General features: G+C 50.5%; 1 protein-coding gene across 3 annotated transcripts in view; it reads left to right on the plus strand.

Annotated features, from left to right (window-relative positions):
• gse1b (Gse1 coiled-coil protein b) overlaps nt 1-14,642 on the plus strand; it is a 187,448-nt gene that overhangs the window by 44,414 nt on the left and 128,392 nt on the right. Inside the window, exons 1-2 of one of the 3 annotated variants that reach the window (XM_084682059.1) lie at nt 5,995-7,019; nt 8,269-8,431. Coding sequence is in view for 1 of the 3 variants with exons in the window: in XM_084682057.1 (XP_084538183.1) it covers nt 6,137-6,139; nt 8,269-8,431 (166 nt within the window). In the remaining 2 variants the exon portion in view is untranslated. Of the gene's footprint in view, nt 1-5,994; nt 7,020-8,268; nt 8,432-14,642 lie in introns of those variants that run through there. The other 2 variants (XM_084682057.1, XM_084682061.1) reach the window with 2 other exon arrangements.

The raw sequence follows: 14,642 nt of genomic DNA on the forward strand, positions 1-14,642 counted from the left end.
TCCCTCCACCTCTTTACTCATTCCTCTCTCTCTCTCCCAGTCTCCTCTCTCCCTCCCTCTTCCTCTATACCCATCACTTCTCTCTCTGTTACACTAGTAAATGTCATGGTGAGGGGCTGGGAGCAGTGGAGATTTCCTTTCATAATGTCATTGTTCTGACAGAGCCCTGGGCGCCATTTGATTTGGCCTCTCGCGTGTGTGTCACCACCCTTTTCCTCCACACATGCACAGGCACACACACACACACACACACACACATACTGAAATAAATTCCCTTTCCAGGTGTAATTCTTAACTCCACCAGCAGAGGTCACAGTAAGGCCTTCGCACAGCTCTGGAGTGATCTGACACAGTCTACATCTGAACAGTTTCACACACGTTAGAAGTGGGATGTAGCATGTGGTCCACTAAGTAACATGTTACAACGTTGAAATATATATTTTTTAACTGTCCTCTCCTCCTCTCTCTCTCTCTCTCTCTCTCTCTCTCTCTCTCTCTCTCTCTCTCTCTCTCTCTCTCTCTCTCTCTCTCTCTCTCTCTATTCTCTGTCTCTCTCTCTCTCTCTCTCTCTCTCTCTCTCTCTCTCTCTCTTCCACTCTGTCTCTCTCTTCCTCTCTCTCTTGCTCTGTTTCTTTGTTCTCTTGCCTCTCCACTTGCCATTTCTCCAGCTTTATCTGACTCACACACACACACTCACTCACACACACACACACTGACACACACACACATGGACCAGCACAGTTGGCTGAAGCGTCTCAGTGTCCCCAAGCCCCAGAAGTGCTGTACCTGTGTGAGTGTGTGCCGGTGTGTGCCTGTGTGTGTGTGTGTGTGAGTATGCCTATGTGTGTGTGTGTGAGGGTCAGGGGCGTGCTGAGAAGCAGACGGTCAGATGGTCAGCCTAATTTCCCCTTGACAGCAGTGCCAAGGAGGAAGTGGCAAATCGATAGCACTTACCCTCTTCCTGTCTACGTCCCCTGAGGTCGAAGATAGAACACCACGCAGCGTGGATAACCAACTGTGTGTGTGTGTGTGTACATGTGTGTGTGTGTTTGTTTGTTAAAGTTCGGTTGAAGGCAAGTGTACAAGTTGGCATGTTGCCATATTTTGTAAAGTAGGTGGTGTTATTGGGTGAGTGAATTGACTCGCTCTATCATTTGCTTAGCGCTGTATTGAAGCAGTTTTGTTGTCTTGCTACCATAGCCAAAGCTCTGTTATACTCCAGAATAACACTGCTGTGAATGCTAACCAAGACACAGTGCTAGGCTAGCAAAGCTGTCTTTTGATTAATCTTTTAGCTCTGTTGAATACAAAATGTGGTGACAACAAAGTCAGACTGTACTGTAGCTTGTTGGAAGCATAGCCTAGCCAAACCTAGTCTTACCCAGCTTAGCACAGCCTAGCCAAACCTAGTCTTACCCAGCTTAGCACAGCCTAGCCAAACCTAGTCTTACCCAGCTTAGCACAGCCTAGCCTAGCACAGCATAGCATAGCCATGACTAGCACAACCTAAAGCCAAGCCCAGCCAAGGAAAGTCCTGCCCAGTTTAGCCCAGCACAGCACATTCTAGCCTAGCCTAGCCTAGCCTCGCCTCGCCTAGCTCAGAAACGGATCATCTGAAAGATGAATACCAAACAGTACAAGTATCCTGTCCAGGCAGGCTTTTTTCTGGCCTTCCCTGGTCCTCAATCAGACTGTCCCCAGTCCGACAGGCTCACCCCAGGATAGGCCTTCGGACGTGGCTCCCAGCCAGGGGATGAGTGTGGACCAGCTGGATGATGGCACTGAGTTACCCTACTGTGTTTCTGTATGTCTGTGCCCTCCCTCCTCCCTTCTGTCTTACCTCAGGGTTTCCGGGCAGCGTGCCTCTGTCTGTAACACACACACACACGCGCGGGTGCACATACACACACACCCCTCAGAGCTGTAGGGATGCCCCAGGCAAAGCAGCAGGGTGCATGTGAGTGTGTCCGTGCGTGTGCGTGTGTGGGTGCATGTGTTTATATGTGTGTGTGTCGGGGGGGGGGGGAGGGGGGGGGCTGAATGTGTGCGCTCTGGGCTAAGATAGAACTGCTGCAGAATCCAACCAGGCAGAAGAAAAAGACATGAGAGCCTGAGGGGGAGGGGGAGGGGAGGGGAGGGGAGGGGAGGGGAGGGGAGGGGAGGGGAGGGGAGGGGAGGGGAGGGGAGGGGAGGGGAGGGGAGGGGAGGGGAGGGGAGGGGAGGGGAGGGGAGGGGAGGGGAGGGGGGAGTTCCAAGAGGACAGAATGATGAGTAGAGAGATGAAGAAAGGTACAGAGAGAAAGAGGAGAGAGAATATAGTGTATGTGAGAATTGAAGGATAGGATGGAGAGAGCCTGGTAGAGAGAGAGAGAGTGAGAAAGATAAATAGAGAGACATAATTAGAAAGAAAGAGGGGGAGAGAGAGAGAGATAGGGGGAGAGACAGAGCGAGGGGAAAGATAGAGAGAGGGAGAAAGAGCAAGGGAGACAGAGAGGGAGAGAGAGAAGGGGCTTGTTCCAGAGAGAGGGGGCTGGTGAGAGTAACACGTCAGTCTGTGTCAGTTCGCTCTACTGGTCAGCCTGCAGGAGAAACAGATCTCTCTCTGTCTCTTTATTTCTCCCTCCTTCCCTCACTTTCTCGCTCTCTCTCCACCAGTCTACCAGTGTTCCCATAAATGTTGCTGAGTAACTCCAGTCTCTCCAGTAGATGACGTGAAACTGGCCTTTGTGAGTGGTCCCAGAGTAGCAGTGATACTCACACCCCCTCCTTCCCACCCAGCCCCCTGTCTCCCTAGCCTCCTGGAGGAGGTAAGGGATGAGGAGGAGGGGGGAGGAGGAGGGGGAGGAGAGGAAGAGGATAAGCCCTCTAACGGATAAAGATCCATCTGAATCCATGGTAAATGTCAGCACGGTAGGAGGGAAATGTCAGGAGGAGGCCAGGCGACCATCAGAGGGGAGGTGTTCGCTAGCGGGGGCGCCATCGGCTTCATCGGCCCTCACTCAAAATGGTACCACAACGGAAGCTGTGTGTGTGAGAGAAAAACAGAAGGAGATTCAACGTGTGTGAGTCTGTGTGTGACTTTGTTTCTGTTACTGCGTGTTAGTCATAAACAGAGAAAGAGAGAAGGGGAGAGCGAGGGAGAAAACACGAGAGGGAGATAGAGACGCTCCTTCAGTCTCACCATAGATCGTCCATTGTCCTGCTCTAGAAACGGCACGTACACACACTCAAACCAAACTCCCCAGCCCTCTCACCTGACACGTCTCCCTCATGAAGCGTCAGGAAAGAGGACGTCTGTTTTCTAAGGACTCACATCCCTGTATGTGTCTGTGTGTGAAACACTGGGGACTAGCTGGCCTCCTTAGAGGTACCTCCAGCCTTTAGAGGTACCTCCAGCCTTTAGAGGTACCTCCAGCCTTTAGAGGTACCTCCAGCCTTTAGAGGTACCTCCAGCCTAAGACACACACAGGAAGATCGATCTCCTACTTCCACCTCACACCGAGGTATCGACGTCCCGGAGAATCCATCCTGTCTGTGGTGTCAGCCGTGTTTACGGATGCTCATGGGCCTCCCTGAGCACGCGCCCACACACACACACACACATGCTTAATGTAAATGCAAGCAAGCGCACGCACGCAAACATACACATGCTTGCAAGCAGACACACACACTTGAATGTAAACGCAAACAAACACCCACACTCGAACACGCACACACACTTGCACAAGCACACATAAACACACACTCAAACACTCGCATGTGGACACGCAGACAAACATTGTTTCTCAAGACTCACAAGCAAACATCCAGACACACACTCACACACCAGCCCTCCTTGAGGCTGTTTGGAGCGTGTTACTGGTCTTTATTTATCCACAAGGTGCTAAATTGCAGACGTTGTGTGGTAGGAGAGGTATTGACGTGAGTCTGTAATGAAAGAGCTTATCTCTGTAGGGTCAGAGGCCATGGTTCAGAGATCAGGACAGGTTGTGGATGTGTGTGTGTGTTTGTTTCAGTGGATGAGTAGGTGTGTGTGTGTGACCCCCTCCCCATAGTCCTGTCCTGGGTGTGTGTGTGTATGACCCACCAGATGTGATAATGAGAGTGTGTGTGCAGAGAGAGAGAGGTGGGGGTCGAGTGGGCTGTCACACACCCTTTAGCCATTATTCCGTCTCAACAGATTTTCTCGCCTGTCAGCCTCTTAAAATGGTAGTGACAGTCTCTCTCTCCTCTGTCTCTTCCTCTCTTTCCTTCACTCTCCTCTCTCTCTCTCACGTCTCTTTAACTCTTGCTTTCTCACTTTCCCTCCCTTTCTCTCACTCTTTTTGTCCTCTCTCTTTCTCTCGCTCCCTTTCATTTTCTCTCTCTCTCTCTCTCTCTCTGTTCATGACTCATAAACAAACACAAACACACAGTAAGAGTAACAAAGTTACACACACAAACACACACACACCGTCCCTTGCCAGTCTAAATCGCCTCCAGTCAATGTTTATCATATCAGTGTTAGAATCGTCTCTCCTCTGCTAATGTCTCCCGATCCAGTTAAGCCACACTCCTGTTGATCTGTCATCATCTCACCGGGTCTGGCTGCCCCACGTCATTGGTCATCAGCCTCCATGGCTCCAGCATTCAGATTGAAGGGACCCTTAACTGCACACTTACCAATCACAAGGGGATATTTGCTGGGTCAAGATGGCATGCTTCCTTCATTGCTCTTTATTTGGACCAGTTCTTTATCACAGTGAAGAGCAATGTTCGCAAGCAGACACAAACACACATGCTCTCTGGACTACATGGTGACTAGGTCGATGTTGATATGCATATCAAACCTGCTGTGGATGCCTGCGTAACCCTCCCACCCACCCTCCCTCTCTTTCTTTCTCTCCCTCTCTCACCCTGTCTCTCTTTCTCTCTCTCCCCCCCTCTCTCTCTATCATTCATTCTTTCTATCTTTCTCTTTTTTTCCTCCCTCCACTGGTGTCCTTTGAAGTTGGGAGATAGACAACACTAAGAACAGACTCGGTGTAGGCACAGTGAGATGGAGAGACACTAAGGTTAGGTGTGTGTGTGTGTGTACAAGTGTGTGTGTGTGTGTGTGTGTGTGTGCCTGCTCGCACAATAGACATGTGGGAGACATAGACATATGACTCAGACGTGGTTATTTATCTGTAAATATTTATACCCACTCACACCTTTCCCTCCAGGGTTGCAGATGCCAGGAGCGTTATCAGAGTCAATGCTGTAGGAGTGAACACATCCTGGTGTGGTCTGACTGACTGCCTCACACGATTACTCAGAGAGAGGGCACACACACACGCACACGGAAAACATACACACACACAAAAACTCTCTGACTTGTGTGCTGTGTGCATACGTGTCTGCAAAGATGGCACACACATCCTTCACTCGAGTAGAAGTACAGATACTCTTGTTTAAAAAGTATTTGCACTTTGTTACTTCCCATCTCTGCGTGTTGGTCTGTATTTCTTTAGAATCAGAATTGAGTTTAATCCCCAAGTAAGTGGTCACAAACAAGGAATTTACTTTGATGAGCAGGTGCAAACAGTGAACATAACATAAGTAGAAAAAGTACAACAACGTGTTTGTGTGTGTAGTGAGGTAGCTGTGTAAGAATATACTGTATGTGTGTGTGTATACAGTATGTATTGTTTAGGGGTATGCAGAGATGCCAGTATCTGTATCCGTTTACCACAATTACCACTACTATCTGTTTTTGGATAGGAAACACAATTGGATGGGGCCTAGACCGGAAGTAGCTTTAATCGTGTTTCTTGACATTTCGTGTTAAATTTTTTGTATGGATATACAAGCGTATTAAAGCGGATACAAGATAAGAGAAGATAAAAGTCTAATTATTATTTAAAAAATTCAGGAATGCTTTTGCACATCTCTTTTTATGTTAATTAAAATAGTAACCTACTGGACATTTCAAACCGGAAATGCAAGGACCTGGTTAGCTGGCCAGTTGACGGTGAGCGTTTCTTACCCAACTATGCTGGAATGAGTGACGATGTACAATTTCCACCAGCCAAGATACAGTAAAATGTCAAAATGCGATTCAAATCATAGACAATAAAGTGTAGACGTTAAATCCAAATGCCCTTAACGAAACAGAATGGTGAGCCGAATACCATCAGACGCCTTCGTGTTTGTAAAAACCAGCTAGCTACTGTAGCTATCTACCTAACTGATCAAATTGACAGTTATCTCTACAGCCAGAGCTCGCACAAGAAGGTGGAACGTAAGGGAGAGATACCCTTTCCAATACTTATAAGGGCGTAATAGTTTGTGAAAGACCCAGAGAAACACAATATCGGACGAGGCAAAATCTCGGACAATTTTGGAATTCCTGCCGGACGGATTTCTTAGGTCTCGAAAAGAGGACATGTCCGGGTAAAAGAGGACGTCTGGTCACCCTACTTTAGAGCTAGTAGCGTAGCTAGCGTGTTCGCCGTGGAGATAGCTTAACCGCTACCTACCTTGGGAGAGACCCCTGCCATTATCTGGCTTGCGTTTTTTGGTCTAAAAACATTCTGAAATTGTGAGAAAAGGGTAATTCAATCAGCCGAATATTAACGATAAACTTTAGATATAATTATCATCTGTTTGCAAAGCATTATCCGTGCTAATCCGAATAACGAATTCGGCTCCAACCCTACTATGTTGGCCTACTGCATGCGTATGTAGGGGCAGGGTAGCAGTATTAGAATGTGTGTGTAGGAACAAGGGAATTGTGCTCAGCAAATGTGCAAACGCTTGGTTTCTTTAACTGAGTTTTAACCGTCTTTTAAACGAAGACTTCAACCGGGCCTTTTAAAGCAGGCAGTTGAACGTTGAGGTGTGTGTGTGTGTGCGCGTGTGTTTGCACGTGTGTGTCTTTGGCCTCATCGGTTAAAGGGGACTTCCAAAAGTAGCAGGTGCCTTCAGATAAACAAACAGCCACTTCTAACGTGTGTGTTTGGGTTTCTGCAACACCCAGCGATGGAGAGAAATGCTGGGTGGGTTTTCTCGCTCGCTACCTATAACCCACCCCACACACACACACAAACACATACACTGACACACACAATGCTACTCAGCATCACTCCTCAAGAGAAGTCATTAGCAGGCAAGTTGCCGGGGTATTTTTAGCATTTGTCTTTATTTCTGAAGTGTGTGTGTGTGTATAGAGGAGTCTAGTCAAGTCTTCGTAGCCTTAGCCTGCTCCTTCTCTGTATCTGTCTCCAGCTGAGAGCCATGTATATTTCATAAGCCCCCAGCGCCTTTTTTGTCTTCAGAACCCCCCCCCCCCCCCACCCACACACACCGCCTGCCACTTGTCAATGGAGGGAGCCATCACAGTCCCTTTTATGTCCTGTCCCCACTCCCCCTCTCTCTCTCTTTCTCTTGCTCTCTCTCTTTCTCCCCTCACTGACAACCTCCCTCTGTACCCCCCCCCTTTTCACAGTCTGCCCAACTCCCTCCCCTGAATAGTCATCCCTCTCTCCCTACATCCCTCTCTCCCTCCATCCCTCTCCCTCCATCCCTCTCTCTGCGACGAAAGGGGAGGGGGAGGGGGGAGCGCTTCCGACGAGCTGTCTCGCTCCTCTCACCTCCCCCTCACCTCCCTCTCACCTCCCCTACACCCCCTCCCCCCCCCTACACCCCCCCCCCCCCCCCGCTCTCTCTTTTTGTCCCTTTCAAGACGTTGTCACTTTGGTGAAGGGGCTTCTTTCTCTTTCATTCTGCAAGCTGCTGGCATACCGCCTTTAGTCTGGTCTCCTCATAGCCAGGTATATCACAGCTGTGACAGCTGCTGTAGTGTGCGTGTGTGAAAGACAAGGCCTCATGACGCTAATGTTCCCACCCAGGGACTGTCATGGCGTCTCATCAGAGAGCTGAGGGCTCTCTGCCCGCTTGTCGCTCCTCAGGAAAGATAGCGTCTGAGGACTTGTCTCAAACACGCTAGCTAGAGGCTGACTGCTTTGAGCTGGTCTCTGTCTGTCATGGCACAGAGTTAAAGATAGCTTCTATTTTCTAGACAGGAGTCCTATGGGTTGTTGTGTTGTGGTGTTGGGCGTAGCTATGTAGACAAAGCCTTACAGTGTATTTTCTGTCTTTTATGAGTTGATAATTTTTCGTGACATGCAGTCTGACTAACATGATCAGTTCTGTAAATTAATAAAGGTTTCATGCAATCCTCCCAAATTTAGCGTCCAGTCCTTGGGGTTAGTACCTAATCGTGCAATTTTCATGTCTTCCATCTAGACTTCCTGTTTGGTAGAGGGCGTGGCCGGAGACAGGAAGGAGGCAGACTCTGCTGCCCTGACAACAGCTGCGAGCGAATCAGAAATCTCGGAACTTGGGGTTGGCCGCACCCCTTCTCTACCCCAAACCCTGGAGCCAGAAGGAGGCGAGCGCCCACCTTCCAGTAAGTCCCCCTGACCCCCCTGACCCCCCCTGATCCCTGACCACAAGCCCTGCCTTCTCTCTCTCTCTCTCTCTCTCTCTCTCTCTCTCTCTCTCTCTCTCACTCTCTCTCTCTCTCTCTCTCTCTCTCTCTCTCTCTCTCTCTCTCTCTCTCTCTCTCACTCTCTCTCTCTCTCTCTCTCTCTCTCCCCCTCTCTCCTGTCATGATGACAGTACTGTATCTTTGTGCTTGTCACATGAAGCCTCTTGTCTGTTTCCCAGTCTGTCTGTCATGTGGTCTCAGAGCTCCTCAGGGTTCACCAGCTCATCTTTGAACCTCCTGGAGCTGGGGCTACACACACACGCACACACACACACACACACATGCACACAATCACAATGTCCTATCTGCTGTAGCAGTTATTCGTCTGATAAGAATAAGAGGCGTCTCACTGGCCAACTGCTCTCCTGGAGCTGGATAACCACATGTGCAGCTCTGTGCTGTGTCCTGTAGGCTCGCCCCTATGGCATGGGTCTGATGAGAGGGGGGAGAGATGGGGGGAGGGGGGAGAGGGGGGAGGGGGGAGAGGGGGGGGGAGAGGGGTAGAGAGAGTGTTAAGTGTAATTGCGAGCAATAATGTACTTATACAGTATGCACAATATATGTGGATGTGTGTGTGTGTGATGGATACTGCAAGTGTAATAGTCTAGTAATGTTTTGGGCAATATGACCATTCCATGCCAGTAAAACCCATTGAATTGAAAAAGAGCGAGAGAAGGAAAGAGAGAGAGTCAGTCTGTGAGTGTAGTGTAGAACACTCAACGATACAGTCTTTAGACACCACCCTCATACTCTCTCCCCCCTTATCCCTCACCCTCTCTGCTCCTCACCCACTATCTGTCTCACTCTTTACCTCTCTGGCCCGCAGCCTTCTCCCTCTCCCCTCACCCTCTCTCACCCTTACTCTATCTCACCCACTTCTCTCTAACCACCCCCAGGGTTTCCCGCTCTTCTGTTAAGGCGGCCGCCTAAGCAACACACGCCCGCCGCCTTAACTACGTCGTCAAAAAAATACAAGTAAAAAATTAATAGTGATATCAGCCATGTTACTCTGTCCCGTTTTCTCCCTTTCATTCCAATCTCTTCCAGTCTCCCTTCTCTCCTGAAGGCATTAGTCTATTGCACAAACTACCCCCCCCCCGCCCCCCCAGTCTGACGGCAAACCCCCCCCTACCACCTTAACTAGCACATTTTCTGCGGGAAACCCTGACCCCCCCACACATTCTCTTCCCCCTCGTCCACCACTCCCTCCCCCTCACACCCTCATTCTCTCTCCCCCCCTTGTCCCTCCCCTCTCTCTCTCTGCTGATAGGGCTCTGGTTTCCAGACATCCTGTCTAGATGGCATCAGCTTCAGAGGATGATAAGATGCTAATAATGCAGATTTACATACATACAGTGTGTTTAGTCCTTGTGGGATCCCAGGGGATCTCTCTCTCTCCTCTTTCTGTCTCTCTTCTCTCTTTCTCTCCGCTTTCTCTCTCCTCTTTCTCTCTCTCTCTTCTCTTTCTCTCTCCCCTTCTCTTCGCTTTCTCTCCCCTTTCTCTCTCCTCTTTCTGTCTCTCTCCTTTCTCTCTTTTTCTTTCATCTCTGTCCCCTTGCAACTTGGCAGCACAGAAAGTTGTGTTTGTAATTCTCACGACACACCTCTGCACGAGAGCCTGCCACTGCTGTGTGTGTGCGTGTGTGTGTGTGAAAAGGATTTTGTCAGCACGTACTCTTGCCAGGGACATCCACACCCCATCACACACTCACACTGTGATCCATGCATTAACCACCACACACCCAGAGAAACCACATAGTGTAATAATTAATCAGGCTTCTCCTTTTCCCTAGAAACACACACACACACACACACACACACACACACACACACAGCATCTGTAAAGACCTGTCAGTGTGTGCCATCAGGGATAGTTCTTGTTAACTTGCTGGTGCTATTCCTAGAGTATTTCCATGTGCCTCTAATGGATCTGGGGACAACAGAGAGAGACGGCGGTCAGATTGTCAGATCGGATCTCCGCTAATCGTCATCACAGAAGCGTCAGCAGGAGCATCACAGGCCTGTTCCACGGTCCTGACAGCCCAGGACCCAGGAGGGAGGGTCTGTGGGAGGCCTGGTTTCTACTGGGTTCTTCTGGGAGGAGTTCTACGGGGTTCCTCTGGGCTGGGTTCTATTGGGTTCCACTGGGCTGGGTTCTCCTGGGAGGAGTTCTACTGGGTTCCACTTGGTTGGGTTCTACTGGGTTCCTCTGGGCTGGGTTCTACTGGGTTCTCCTGGGAGGAGTTCTACTGGGTTCCACTTGGCTGGGTTCTACTGGGTTCCTCTGTGCTGGGTTCTACTGGGTTCCACTGGGCTGGGTTTTCCTGTGAAGAGTTTTACTGGGTTCATGCACAGGGTACGTAGGGAGAAAGGGAGAGAGAGGGTGACTGAGAGAGACAGAAGAGAAAGAGAAAAGAGAGACTAAGAGAAAGAGAGAGAAGAGAGACAGAAAGAGAGAGAGAGAGAGAGAGAAAAGAGAGATAGAAAGAGAGAGAGAAAGAGAGAAAGACAGAGAAAGAGAGGGAGCCCAGAGGCAGGCCAGCAGAACACTGGGTTTCAGAGCTGTGTGCGTTTATGTGGAAAGTGCTCCTGTCACTGTTCCTCCAATCTCCCCTTTCCCACTCTCTCCCTCTCTCCTCTCTTTCCTCACCCTTTCTGTCCTCTCCCTTCATCCTGTCTCCTCTCTCTCTCTCTCTCTCTCTCTCTCTCTCTCTACCTCTACCTGTCCCTCTCTCTCTCTCTCTCTCTCTCTCTACCTCCATCTCTCACCCTCTCCCTCTCGCTATGTCTCTCTCCCCTCTCTCTCTTCATGATGTAGCCGTGAGGGCCCTCCTGATGTTTATCTCATCCCTTGTTCTTGTTAGGCTAGAGAGCTCATGCATCCTAACTCCCCGATGCACGCACACACACACACACACCCCTCCCCCCCACACACACACACACACACTCACACACACGACATTCCCACTGCTTGTTATGTGTGCGGAGGGTTCATGTGTTATTTAAGTCACATGTGTGCCAGCCTGGCTGAGTCTCAACATGGCTCCGCCCATTTCCTCCTGCTCATCTTCTGTATCCGTGTGTATGTCCGTGTGTGTGTGTGTATGTCCGTGTGTGTGTGTGTCCATCCTTGTGTGTGTGTCCATCCTTGTGTGTGTGTGTGTGGTCGTGACAAGACATGTCACCACAGTATCAACAGAGAGATTGTGTGCAAAGAACCCACATAAAGACTACGTGCATGAAAATATTGTGGTAATTATATCCAAAAGACCAACGCACACACACACACATCACACAAACGCACACACACAGACACACACCAAACAAATGCACACAAACACACACCACACGCACACACACACATCTCTGTTGGCTTCAGGAAGTCAGAGCTATTCTAGAGAGCTGTGGTGACCTACTCAAGCTATCTCCACTCACACAAGGGGCTTTCTACACTGGCAGGATGCAGTCTTCTTTCTTAGCTCACCAGCGTGTGAGTGAGTGGGGAGTTTGTGTGTGGGGAGTGCGGAAGGGTGGTGAGGAGAGTGTGTGTGTATGGGGAGTGAGGTGTGTGTGTTTATGAGTGGGTGTGTTTATGAGTGTGTGTGTGTGTGTGTGTGTGTGTGAGAATATGTGTGAGCCTGCAGCCACTGGTGTGTGTATGCACGATTATTCTGTTTGTGGGTGTGTAAGTACTGTAATTGTGTATGTGTGTTTGCACGTGGTTACAACCATGGTTAGCACACGTTACAAGACCACTTTGTAGTTACGATGGGAGGAAACGGCGAGACAGAGAGAGAGACAAAGAGAGAGACAGAGAGAGAGACAGAGAGAGAGAGAGACAGAGAGAGACAGAGAGACACAGGGAGACACAGAGAGAGAGATGCAAGCTCTCAACTCTTGTGTTAGAGCAAAAGAAAAGTATAAAGTGTAAAACAATTGCGCTTCCTCCAGAGAGAAAGAGAGGGAGAACGAGAGAGAGGGAGAGAGAAAGAGAGGGAGAAGGAGAGAGAGGGAGAGAGAAAGAGAGGTACAACAAGAGAGAGGGAGAGAGAAGGAGAGGGAGAAGGAGAGAGAGGGAGAGAGAAAGAGAGGGACAACGAGAGAGAGGGAGAGAGAAAGAGAGGGACAACGAGAGAGAGGGAGAGAGAAAGAGAGGGAGAAGGAGAGAGAGGGAGAGAGAAAGAGAGGGAGAAGGAGAGAGAGGGAGAGAGAAAGAGAGGGACAACGAGAGAGAGGGAGAGAGAAAAAGAGAAGGAGAAAACAGAAAGTGTCAGCCAAACCTCAGTAAAGACAGAGGGACATTATCACACAGGATATAGCTCCACAGGCCGACAGGAAGTGACATCAGAAGTGACCACAGCCGCTGTGCTGTTGACAGCAGCTTGACGGGGGCTGTGTGCAGACAAGTCCTGTCCTCAGACTGCAGGACGGGGTACAGCCACACACTGAGGCACAACCTCATGGACAAGCACAGACACACCAGGAGGAGGGCAGCTAAGGGTAAGGGGGTGGTATGTGTGTGTGTGTGTGTGTGTGAGTGTGTGTGAGTGTGTGTATGTTCCATGCTGATCGTAAAGTGATTCTCGTCAGATGTGCTCTCTGAGAGAGTGTGATTAGACAGCAGCTGTTGTGTCAAGGCTGTGGCCTGGCCTTTAGCCAGACAGATATGATGACAACTCCCTGCATTGGACCCCACATTACAACTAGAGCTGGGAGGGAGGGATGAAGCACAGGATCTGGCAACCCGCATCACAACTAGAGCTGAGAGGGGGGAGGAAGCACAGGTCTGGCAACCCACGTCACAACTAGAGCTGAGAGGGGGAAGGAAGCACAGGATCTGGCAACCCACGTCACAACTAGAGCTGGGGGGGGGATAGAGGACTGGATCTGGCAATCTGTGTGGCTTGTTTGATTGTGGTTACGAAAGGGATCTATGTCAAAGCTGTTGTTTTAACCGCAGTGTTTAACAGGCAGTTTGACTTGGTGTGTGTGGACTATATTGTTGTGCTTTACTATTAGCTTGCCAAACTCGAATAGACAATGGGACCCTTTAAAATGCATTCTGTAAAGCACATACACAGACACACACACAGATACACACAGATACACACAGAAGAGTGTGTGAAGAAGCAGTTCCAGGCCCTCAGACAGCCCCTCCCTCCTCCCTGGGGGCTGAAGCACAGATGGGAGGGAGGGAGAGGAGAGAGGGATGGAGGAGGGGAGAGAGAGGAGAGAGGGATGGAGGAGGGGAGGGAGAGGAGAGAGGAGAGAGAGGGATGGAGGAGGGGAGGGAGAGGAGAGAGGGATGGAGAGAGGGATGGAGGAGGGGAGGGAGAGAAGAGAGGGATGGAGAGAGGGGAGAGGAGGGGAGGGAGAGGAGAGAGGGATGGAGGAGGGGAGGGAGAGGAGAGAGGGATGGAGGAGGGGAGGGAGAGGGGAGAGGGATGGAGGAGGGGAGGGAGAGGGGAGAGGGATGGAGGAGGGGAGGGAGAGGAGAGAGGGATGGAGGAGGGGAGGGAGAGGAGAGAGGGATGGAGGAGGGGAGAGAGAGGAGAGAGGGATGGAGGAGGGGAGGGAGAGGAGAGAGGGATGGAGGAGGGGAGGGAGAGGAGAGAGGGATGGAGGAGGGGAGGGAGAGGAGAGAGGAGAGAGAGGGATGGAGGAGGGGAGGGAGAGGAGAGAGGGATGGAGAGAGGGATGGAGAGAGGGATGGAGGAGGGGAGGGAGAGAAGAGAGGGATGGAGAGGAGGGGAGGGAGAGGAGAGAGGGATGGAGGAGGGGAGGGAGAGGAGAGAGGGATGGAGGAGGGGATAGAAGGGGAGGGAGAGGAGGGAGAGGAGAGGAGGAGAAGCACACAGAAGAGAGAGCACAGAGGGATGACAGGAGCAGTGTGTTGGAAGGTGGTGGGGGAGGAGGGGGGGTTGGGAGAAGGGGATGAGTTGGAGAGGTGCTTGTTTGGGGAGATGGCAGGAGGTTTGAGAGACGAGGGGGCGGACGAGAGGACAAGTGTAGAGAGAGGTGTCATCTCAATTCATCCTCCCTTTCTAGTCACCCTCTCTCTCCCCCTCTCTCTGTCTCCCCCTTCTCTCTCTCCCCCTCTCTTTCCCCCTCTCTCCCCCTCTCTCTCTCT

The sequence above is a fragment of the Hypomesus nipponensis genome, chromosome 19 (genome assembly GCF_054491055.1).
Source record: "Hypomesus nipponensis isolate SF chromosome 19, ASM5449105v1, whole genome shotgun sequence".
NCBI lineage: Eukaryota > Metazoa > Chordata > Actinopteri > Osmeriformes > Osmeridae > Hypomesus > Hypomesus nipponensis.